Source organism: Phoca vitulina, unplaced genomic scaffold (assembly GCF_004348235.1).
Source record: "Phoca vitulina isolate PV1807 unplaced genomic scaffold, GSC_HSeal_1.0 scaffold58, whole genome shotgun sequence".
Classification (NCBI taxonomy): domain Eukaryota; kingdom Metazoa; phylum Chordata; class Mammalia; order Carnivora; family Phocidae; genus Phoca; species Phoca vitulina.
Genome location: NW_022589761.1, coordinates 9,183,007 through 9,194,104, shown reverse-complemented (window position 1 = coordinate 9,194,104; position 11,098 = coordinate 9,183,007). Strand labels below are relative to the sequence as shown.

The following is an 11,098-nucleotide window of genomic DNA, read 5'->3' as shown; positions in this document are numbered from 1 at the left end:
AAATTATTTTTGTTTTAGAGAAGATAGGATGATCAGTAAAGTATAGCCCAGCAGAACCGGGCATACACAAGTGCTCATCAATTCTTAATGAAGGAGAGTTCAGTTAAAGAGTTTCCTCTTAGGGGTGCCTGACTGGCTCGGCTGGTGGAGCGTGCGACTTTTTTTTTTTTTTTTAAAGATTTTATTTATTTTTCAACAGAGAGAGAAAGACAGCGAGAGAGGGAACACAAGCAGGGGGAGTGGGAGAGGGAGAAGCAGGCTTCCTGCAGAGCAGGGAGCCCGATGTGGGACTCGATCCCAGGACTCTGGGATCATGACTTGAGCCGAAGGCAGACGCTCAACGACTGAGCCACCCAGGCGCCCCCCGGAGCGTGCGACTCTTGATCTCGGGGTTGTGAGTTCAAGCCCCACATTGGGTGTAGAGTACTTAAAAATACAATCTTCTTTTTTTTTTAAGATTCATTAATTATGGAGAGCACGCAAGTGCGGGGAGGGGCAGAGGAAGAGAGAGGGAGAGGGAGAGCAGACTCCCCAGTGAGCTCAGAGCTGGATGCTGAGCTCCATCCCACAACCCTGGGATCATGACCTGAGCCTTTTGAAATCAAGAGTCCGTCCCTCAACCGACGGAGCCACCCAGGCCCCCCCCAAAAAAATAAAAAAAAAAAAAGTTTCCTCTTAATCTTGAGAACTGGAGTCATGAAAGTCTTTTGAGCAGGGGAGGGTCATGGTCACGGGCGGACACCCCAGGCTCCTTCGCACAGGTCTTTCCTCTGCTCGGGTCCTCTCTACTCCCTCCTCGTGTCTTCTCTACTCCCTCCTCTATTGAATTCCTTTCTTGGCAGATTCCCCCTCCTGCAGGCACTTCCCTAACACTCACCAAGGTGGCCACGCACCTTCTCTGAGTCCCATAGCCCCGATTCCTCTCTCCCAGCCGTGACCACTCTGGTCTATGGGGTCTAAGTACAAATCTGACCATGTCCCTCTCCTGCAGACTCCTACATGGCTCCCCAGTGCCTTCAAAATACACTCTGAGGGATGCCTCAGTGGCTCAGTTGCTTAAGTGTCCGACTCTTGATTTCAACTCAGGTCTTGATCTCAGGTTGAGTTCAAGCCCTGAATTGGGCTCCACGCTGGGCATGGAGCCTACTTAAAAAAACAAAAAGAAAAAAAGAAAGAAAAATAAACTCCAAGACTCTAAGGTTGACATTTGAGCCCCCCCCCCACATCCCCCTACTCAAACTGGCTCTGTTGCCCAAAGCGGAGAGCCAAACCTCGTGGACCAACTACTGGGAGTCAAGTTAGGCCCTGTACTGGGGTAGGTGGAGGAGTGAGCTTCCCATCACGGGAGACATTCAAATGGAATTTGGAGAGTCTTTAGAACCGGCTGTGGGAGAAGGAAAAGTCCTGCCCTGGATGATAACTTGGGAAGGTAACAGATTCCACGTCTATCTCAAACATTTTAAAGATTATAAAAATAGCCAGGCTTTATTGAAAGTTTGTACCAGACATGATAATGTTTCAGGTGAATTCTGTCACATCTGTGTGTGACGTATACTTTTAAGAGATTTTCATGGAGTCTCTCTGGCTATTCAGGACTTTTCCTGACCAGCTGATCTTAGTGCCTGCAGGCCATGCTGAGGTGACATCTGAGCAAAGATCTAAGGTGGGGGGAAGAAGAGGAAGTGATATGCATCCTGGTAAAATATTCCTGACAGAAGGAACAGCAAGTGCAAAGGCCCTGAGGTGACCGTGCCTGACACAGAGATCCCCATGGCTTTCCCCATTTCCTTATGATCTGTCAGATACACCCTCCCAAGAGACCTTCCTTGACTGCTTCATCCAATCTAAATCAGCACCTCAAGTCCCCAAACCACTCTACTTACCATACCTTATTTTTCTTTACGCATTTATTACCTCGAGAAGTATCTGACCATTGTTTCCTCCATGAGGGGAGAGCTTTTTATCTAATTTGCTCATTGATGCACCCTCGTGACTAGAACAAGGCTGGGCACTCAGCACTTAGGAAATATTGGCGAGAGTCAGTCAATGAACGAGGGAGGTACTATAATGAATCTCTTAGGAATGAGTAAACCAAGACCCTTGAGACCTAGCCCGGGTTATAGATAGTACACCTTGGGGCTGGGCAGGTATGCAAATTTTAACATTTCTCTGTGAGACTTTAAAAAAACATAGTGGGGCGCCTGGGTGGCTCAGTCGTTAAGCGTCTGCCTTTGGCTCAGGTCATGATCCCAGGGTCCGGGGATCGAGTCCTGCATTGGGCTCCCTGCTCAGCAGGAAGGCTGCTTCTCCCTTTCCCACTCCCCCTGCTTGTGTTCCCTCTCTGTCTGTCAAATAAATAAAAATTAAAAAAACAAAAACAAAACTTAGAGTCCAGAGATTCGATCTGGCCCATGCAGTGACATTTTAATTATTGTAACAAACACCAGGGGATGTCTTTTAAAAATATTTAACTGGTACTAGCACTAAGTGCTGGCTGGAGGAGAGGCTGGGCCAGCCAGGGGTGGGGGCCATGTCAAAGCGGTCCAGGATATTTCAGTCTGTGAAGAGCCAGTACGGGGACCGGGGGAGAAGGCCCACGGGAATCTACACACCGCTGAGTGCGGGCCATCCTGTTACTCACAACTGCTGGAAGACAGGTCCTACCGTCACCCCCACCTGTGAGCTGAGGTGGCAGAGGCACACAGATGCATGGCCCAGGGTCCACAGCTCCCATCTGAGCGCCTCACTCAGCCTTCCAGCCTAGCCTACCAGCTAGGTACTATTACCTTTACAGATGGGGAAACTGAGGCACGAGAGGCAAAGTAACCTGCCCGAGACCACACAAGGCGGGAAGTGGCAAAGCTGGGATTTGAAAGTGGCCACTCGGGAACCCAGACTGGGGAAGGGCATGCGACTGTGCCGTCCCCTGCAGGGGCCACGAGCCACAGGTGGCTGCTTAAATGAAGGTTACTTAAAATGATACGAGCAGAAGCTCCAGTCCTCAGTTACCCTCATGACGCTGCAGGTACTCCATGGCTCCGTCCGACCATGACAGTGCAGACACGGGACATGGAATAAACATCACAGAAAGTTCCAGCGCACAGTGCCGCCACACCGTCTGTCTGTCCCAGTTAGGAGCCAACATTTCACGAGAGACTTAGTATGAAAATCCCAACTTCGGGCTTCTATTGGAAAAGCAGATCAAGCAACGCCAGGCCACCTTCCCACAGGGCCACAGCTGACAGAGGGGGCGGCAGCTGCCCTCTCGGGCCAGGAGGAGCTCTGCTCCGCCAGAGCCCCCCTCCCCCCGCACCCCCCTCCTTCCCCGAGCCCACACTTGGGGTGTGCACACAGCGGTCTCGCAGGAACCTGCCTCTCCAACCCCCCTGCCGCCCTCTCTTCCCTTTCCCACAGATGAGGAATCTGGGGCCACGGAGTGAGATGCACTTTTTGAGGTCACATGGCACATGGGAAGACGCGGCCAGAGGGACCCGGGTTTGCGGATTCCCAGGCCAGTGTTCAAAACCAATCCTGATCCACCAAAGGACCTACTCCATGCTGGGCAGCCCATCAGCCACCGTGGGACGATGACCCAAGAGTCCCGGACCTCACCCCGATGGCCCCAGCTGGAGACTCTCCGGACACAGGAGTGTGGCATCTGGGATGGACTTTATTGGATGTGGCTGCCCAAGCCATGGTCTGGGAGCACTGGGGCCTGGGGCCCAGGACCCAGGCAGTGAGTCTGAGGAGGCTCAGAGGTCAGGGCTGTTTGGAGCGAGGCCATAAGCGGTTGGTGAGAGAGCCGAAGAAGAGGTTCTGCTTGCTGGATTTGGAGAGCTCAGCCAGGCGCTGCTGTTCTTCCTGGGGTGAGGGACAGAGGAGGGGCAGCCCGGGGTGGGTATTCTCCTCCTAGGCTCCCTCATCCAAGGGGCCGCCTTCCTTAAACCTGGGCCCAGCCCAGACCCCTTCCCCAAGCCCCCAGAACACCAGCCCAGACACAGGAGCCCAGACTCAAATCCCGGTACTGTCCTAATCCCGTTCCCCAGATCCCAGGAGGCCCTTCCCCTGAACCCTGGGAACCTACCCTGTTTACCCTAACCTGGATGCTGGCGAGACCCCAGGCCCTTCATCAGACTGCACTGTTCTGCTCCCTGGGCCCCGGTGCCCAGCCCTCAGCCGCATGACCCTTGTCTGGATGCTGGGGGATCCCAGGCCCAAATCTCCAGGACTCCTCCTTTGGGCACTCAGGAGCTCCAGCCCTGCTCCCAGGAACCCACCCCAGAATCTGGTCAACCTCAGTCTAGACCCGAGGATCTCTTTCCCAGACTCAATCCTTATTCTTAGCCCCACTTCCAAATTACCAGGATCACACTGAGACCACCAGAACTCCTTGCCCAGTCCCTTGGGCCAAGTGTCCAGGGATCCCTCTCCCCAGACCTGACCCAAACCTCCCGTCCACACAAAACCGGGGCCTTCAGATCCGCTGGAACCCATCATGGACTACCCCTCTCCAAGACCTATGCTTGGCGTTTCATGCCTCCTGTTCTCAGAGCAGGCTGCGGAATCGACCACCCCCTCCCCCATTGCAAGAGCCCTACAGGACAGGTTGTGTGGAAGACAAGGGCCTCGCTCAAGGTCTCGCAGCCAGAGCAAAGACAGGCTAGACAGGCTGCTCGAGGGCCCCTCTCTTGGGAGCCTCGGGAACTGATGCGATGCCACCCATCCCCCTGCAGATCCGGGGACCCACCTGCTCTAGCCGGCTCTGCCGCTGTTTGAAAGCCTCCAGGGGGTCATCCTCCAGGGCGTAATGCTCCAGCACAGTCCTGACATCCTCCACGCGGTTCAGCGCAATGGCTATGGGCACAGCAGGCAGGGGTCGGCCAGGCAGAAAGGCCCCAGGGAAGCAGGGCCCGCAAGGGTAACGTCAGACACTGGGGCTGGTCAGAGCTACCTGGAACATTTCTTAACGCTCTAAAAGGGCTCCCCCAAGTATTCCCTAAATATTCCAGAGCACCCCAAACCCCCAAACATTCTCGGAAACTTCTAAAGACGACAAGATGCTCGTGAACCTCCCACACCGAAGTACCCAATTTTACATGGGTAAAATCTATCATTCCTCTTGAGAGTCAAGGGCTCCAAGGTCAGAGGCCAGGAGGTCAGGGGTCAGCCTCACTCTTAAGGAAGGCAGACAGGTCCAACAAGACCCGGTCATCGGAGTTGCCGTCCCAGGGCCGCAGGGCGACGCCATTGTAGGGCTGCAGGCGGAAAGCTTCCTTCTTGCAGTCCACGACGACTACACGGGCAGGGTCCCGATTCAGACACGAAATGTCCTGGGAGTGCAAACAAGGCCCAGAGTCTCATATAAGCTACCACAATCACACAGTCCCAGAGACACTCGGCTCCAGACACAGAGACAGCAGATGGCTTCCAAACTTCATATCCCTCCGTTACCCCCAACTGTCTCCTTTGGAGACACTACCCCCCACCATCCCCCCGCCCCACTCCCATCCCCAGATACCGGGGAAGGAAGAAGAACCTAGAAGCCCAGCCTGTGCCGGGGGCAGGATCAGACCTAGGGCAGAAGCAGGGTTGAGGCTGGGGTCAGAGCTGGGGCCTCATTCCCTCAGGAAGTGCCAGCCCCCCCAAGTCCCAGAGGACCACCCATGGGCCCCCACATGGCACCTTAACATGGTGGCCATCCATGTATCTTGTGGCATCCCGGAAGAGGCGGTAGGAGATGAAGCCATGGGGGTCCACGCTGTCGATGAGCGGGAATGCAGTCTGGGGGGTGGGATGGGAGGGAGAACAGGGTCAGGCTGAGCCCTGACCCTCCCGCTCTCCGGCCACACTGACCATTCCTCCGCTGTCCCGGGGCCTTACCATGCCAGTCTCGGATGTAAAGATGACGATTTCATACAAAGGGGCAAGCTGCTGGAATAAGGTTTCGATGCCTGGACGCTTCTTAAACCTCCAGCCAGTGGCCAGCTAGGGAGGCAGGGAGGACAGTGAAACACCAAGACCCAGAAACCCCCAACAGAACAAAGCCCCAGCCTGGGGGGGTCCCCAGAACGAGAGTGCTCTTCCCCCATCTTTCTAGCTCTGGGGTGGGGCTCAGAGGTACACGGCCGTGACCGAGGGTCTTGGAGTCTGCAGGGTCTGGGTCCCAGACTGAGAGCTGACTCCTCAATAGCACGGACCGCGCGCCCAGGCACGCTCACAAGCAGCTACGGGGTAGGCAGTCTCATGGGTGAGAAAAGCAACGAGAGCGACGCCTCCTCCCCAGCATCACACAGTGGAGCGGGCTCCAGCATCTCTGCTCTTAACCCTATCTTCGCGATCCGGCCACCGTGTCTATCTAGTGTCCTCAACCCGCTGCCTTCCCCAGGACACACCGACCACTCAGGGTGCAAGAGGACGCCCGTGAGCTCCAAGACCAGTGTGTAGGGCGGCTGGTAGTACGGCTCCCGCAGAGGGTCTGGGAGGAGGCAGGGACTGGTGGGCTCGATGATCATCTGTGGGAGAGGGACGGAGTGGGGAGCACTCAGACGAGGAGGCGGGGGCCCGGGCTGGAGGGATGGGGACTGGGCTCAGGGCTCCTGCTCACCTGTCTATAGTCTTTGAAATATTTGTATGTCCGGCGCAACTGCTGTACCAGAATCGGATCTAGGAGGATAGCAGGGCACAAAGGGGTTCCAAGATGAGCCACTGCACAACCTCCCGGACGAACCAGGGGTTTACTTACCTACCCAACACAAACAAGTCTACATACCCACCTGGTCTGAATGAGCTCACTCCTAAGTCCAAAGGTAGATGGCAAGGACATAACCGCCAGGCAGGAGTAAATACACTTATTCATCTGCCCAGTTCTAATGTGAATACTTACACCCCCCCCCCATAAAACAGAACGTTGGTACGTCTGCCCACTCAGAACCCACATACACAGAACTCTGCTGACATTATGCCACTGTGTTCAGTCCATTTTGAACCACCAGGCCTCCAGATCTGTCTGCTTTAAGCTAACACGCCGAGTCTATTTAAACCGCACTAACTATATACATACACTTATATACTTTATAAACTGGTGGTTCTCAACTAGGAGCAATCTGGTCCACCATCTTCCGGGGAACTTAGGCAATGTCTGACGACACGTGTGATTGTCAAGATACTGGCGTCTAGGGGACCGAGGCCCAAGATGCTGCTCAACACCCTCCAAGGCACAGGGCGCACCCCCCACAACAATGCACTACCTGCCCCAAAGTACCGAGGGGGCCAAGTCTGAAAAATCCTGGTTTAAATGGATATACTGAAGCCAGCTGAAAGCAGGAAGCTTACCTGACTGCCTACTTCATTACAGTACTTTTAGTCTAGTTAAGCCACTATCTATGTATGGGCCTGCCTTTTCACAGCCAAAATACTGAAACGAGTTATGCTCACAAATGCCCCACTTACATCAGTATGTTGATTTATCTGAACCAGAAAGATTACCCAGTTAGAAGATCATACTTACCCACCTGCCCAACTTAAGTAACCTATGTATTAACATGTGGGTTTGCAGACTTCCCCAGCACGAACAGGCGGCTTTCTGGACCTACCAATTTTATTTTTCTCCTGGGAAGGGCCAGGTGTGACAGGACTGATAACTACTCTCTACTATCCAATCTGTCAGAAACTCTCCACCAAAGCTGGTTAACTAAAAGGAGGAGGGAGGAAAGAGACATTGTTTTGGAAATGAAGAGCCTGATGGGGTGGGGGGCTGGGGGGAAACAAGAGGCTGTTATAAAGAGGAGGGGATTAAGGGCTGCAGCCGCTCAGATCTAAGGCACAGGAAGCCATGTGTCCGGTGATAGACAGCCCCCTCTCTCCAAGCAGGCCTACCGTGGACTCCCCTCCCCCATCTGTCCCTGACCATCTGCTCCTGGGCCAGTGAAGAGGACTGAAGAGGACTGAGGCTTTGTAATGCCCTTCCCCGCAAAGCCACCCAGCTGCTGACTCCCCTACCCACCAATGGAAGGAGGAGGGGTGGGGGGGCACCAGATGGGAAAGGCAACATCCCTATAAACAGCAGAACAGGGAGTTTCGGGGACCTCAGAATCTGTGCTTGTTTTCACTCACCATTGTCGAATTCATCGGGAATCTGGAAGGTGGAGACAAAAATATATGGTCTGGGATGGCAGAGGCAGAACCCCACCAAACCCAAAAAAGGAATCTCCAGGGCCCAGGGAGGAGTAGGCAAAGGGCTCACCCCGAGACCAGAAATGAGCCTGAGCAGACCAAAGGGGAAAGGACCCACAGGCTGGGACCCCTGGCATAGCCTCTGGGTCTCTCTCCCCCTCACCTTGGCACCAGTTTCATCCACAGAGTTGTTTCCTGTAAGGGAGACAGGGAGGAATGAGAGAAATTGGGGCCTGGTCTCCTGGGTCTTGAGGAAGGAAGAGGGCAGGGGGCCTGGATTCCTGGGTCTGAGAGAAGGAAAAGGCATGGTCTCCTAAGATCAAGAGAGGAGGGGGCTGGTAGTCAGGATCCTGGGTTTCCGAGAGAAGAGGGACTGGGGCTGGGTCTCAGTCTCTGAAGGAGGAAGGGACGATGGGGAGGGCTGGAGTTTGGGGTGCTGCAGGAAGAGGCAGCTTAGGAGGCTGGGCCAGGCCTCTCCTTCCCCAACTTGCCCTCTTCTAAATGACTCTCTGGATCCTAGTGCAGAACCAACTAAGAGTGGAACCTTGAGCAAAGTAGGTAGAGGAAAAAAAAGGTCCTCCATTTCCAAGGCAGATGTTCTAGATGGCTGCCTTAATGAGGGAGGAGCCAGGCCATGAAGATGGGCCAAACCCTTAGAGGGAAAAGGGGGTAGGCTATGCAGAAGAGAGGGCCAAGGGAACAAAACTGGGAAACAGGAATATGTGTCTCACCGAAGATATAGACGACGCTCACAGTCCCACCAGCCCCGAGCAGCCCAGCAAGCCAGAGTGCGACTTTTTTGGCGTAGCTGGGACCCTCTGTGCCCCGCTGATGCTGTGGCCCCTGAGCCTGGGCCTTGGTGCCCATGCGGCTCCCAATTTCCATGGCCTGCAATTGACAGGAGGTAGGTTAGCCCAAAGGGAAGTGCGAAAAGGCAGGATTATTCTGGTACCCTGGTAAAAGAATCAAGGTCAGGAGCCAGGGAAGCAGACACCCACATAGCCTCAGGGTGTTGAGTCTCTGGAGGGGCAACCAGGAGACTGGGTCTCTTAGAATAGGCAAGAACTAGACTGTCTGGGGCCAGAATCCCAGGGGTTCAAGAGTTGATAGGCCGGGTGCCCAGGATCCTGTAGGGCAGGGAAATGAAATCAGGGAGCCTGGCTGGACACTGGGATGCCGGGAGCAAGGCAATGGAGGGCACAAAAGGGGACTGGACGGGTAGTTAAGGCATCCGGATGCCCGGGGCTCACAGTAGTGGGGTACAGAGGGGAAGGGATGGGAGCGGGGACAGACGGGCAATCGCTTGCCTGGGGAAGTAAGGGCACGAAGTGAGGTCAGAATGGCTGGATCTCTGTCAATGTGGAGGCAGGTTGATATCAAAAGCCCAGACATCTACCTCATCATCACCGCGGGGAAAGTACCCCCAAGGCCAGACTGGGACCCCAGCATCCCGGGCTCTCCTCAAGTATTACCTGAGAGGTCACTGGGACGGGAAACAGGTGACCTCTCTTCCCCCGGCACCCACGTGGGGTCCACAGGAAGTGGCGTTCAGAGGACGCACTTCAGCCCGCGGCATCTAGCTCGGGGGCGCAAGCGTTGCCCACCCCGGGAGGCAGGGAAGCGCCCCGAAACGCGGGCGGCGTTCCATTCAGCAACCCGAGGTGCTGCGTCCCAGAACCCTCACGCGGCGGCGGTCCGCCCGGAACTCCAGAAAGGGACTCCCGCGCTCGGGGGACCACCCCCATCCGGCTCACCTGGTCCGGGGTCCGGGGGGGCGGCGTCGCCAGCCTCGCGCACAGCCCCCGCGCGCCGAGCCGGAGCTCGCTCCGCAAGCGGAGGAACAGCGCCGCGAAGGCCGCCATGTTGCGCTGACGCCACGCGGCCCCGCCCACTCGCTCCCTCCTCTCGGGGCCCGGGCCCGGGTCCTGACCAATGGGGGCGCAGGGGTGGGGCGGGCGGACGGGAGCCCGAGAGAGACAAAGGGCTGCGGGCGGAGAGCAGCAGGCGTGCTAACCTCGGCCGACCTGGCTACAGCCTGCCGGCCTCACACCTCTCTCGGGCCCCGGGGCGCTCCCCGGCCCCTGCAGCCCCACGGAGCGGCACACCCAGTGCCCGGCGGTAAGGCTGAGGCCGCCGCGTGGGAACCCTGTGGCTGCGGATGGTGTCCTGAGAGAGGAAACCCGCGAGCTAGTTCGTCTCGCCCAGAGGGGGTCCGTCCAGCAAGCGGACTGGAAGCCAGCCTTCCCAAACTCTTCCCCCACGTGGAGCCTGGAGGCCGAATCAGCCCTCTCTCCTGTCCTCAGAGCCCTTCTTTGCTCCTCCTCCCCTGAGCTTCCGAGGAAGAAGGGTCTGGAAAGCAAGCCATTTCAGCGAGGTCCCAGCCAGAGGAGCCGCACAGCCGGCTCTCCGAGGTCAGGCGTATCGAGACGGAAGTCGATAAATAAGGGGCTACAGGTAGCCACGAAGAATCTCCCTCCTTACTTTGAGGAAAGGAAGTCAGATACTGCTTATGTAGACTTTCAAAACATGGGAAACGACCATGAAACATTTAGGGATAAATAACTAAGGTCAAGCTTCTTCTGGTCACCTCTGTAGGGGAATGGACTGGGGCTGCTGCTTAAAGTGGGTCCCACCTGCTACGTACGGTTTCCTGAGCTGGGTGGTGGGGACATGGGTGTTCCGGGTGTCATACCTTTTTTCAACATCTGAAATATATTTTATATTGCATTTATTTAAAAAAAAAGACACTTAATTGTCAAATAAGGAAGGTGAAGGAAGGTCAAGGTACTAATAAGCTCCATTCTCTACCTTGCTCCCCATCTCCACCCTCAAGCCATCAGACAAGCCACAGCAATTCTGGTGTCACTGCTATGTGGGCTCCAGGGAGAGGACCATCAACTGCGGTATCCTGCACTGTAGGGGGAAT

At 55.6% G+C, this 11,098-nt stretch overlaps 1 protein-coding gene across 2 annotated transcripts; it reads right to left on the bottom strand.

Moving 5' to 3' along the window:
* Window positions 1-3,430: 3,430 nt before the first annotated feature.
* TIMM50 (translocase of inner mitochondrial membrane 50) lies at window positions 3,431-10,063 on the bottom strand. 2 transcript variants are annotated; one of them, XM_032390651.1, is made up of 11 exons: window positions 9,927-10,063; window positions 8,904-9,060; window positions 8,336-8,367; window positions 8,113-8,134; window positions 6,605-6,663; window positions 6,393-6,512; window positions 5,881-5,985; window positions 5,683-5,781; window positions 5,174-5,330; window positions 4,748-4,854; window positions 3,431-3,861 (listed from the first exon to the last, which is right to left on the bottom strand). In XM_032390651.1, the coding sequence occupies exons 1-11, from the start codon at window positions 10,032-10,034 to the stop codon at window positions 3,760-3,762; spliced, it is 1,068 nt and encodes a 355-aa protein (XP_032246542.1). In that variant the 5' UTR covers window positions 10,035-10,063; the 3' UTR covers window positions 3,431-3,759. The 2 variants fall into 2 exon arrangements, with proteins under 2 accessions (XP_032246542.1, XP_032246543.1); XM_032390652.1 differs by lacking the exon at window positions 6,393-6,512.
* Window positions 10,064-11,098: the final 1,035 nt, after the last annotated feature.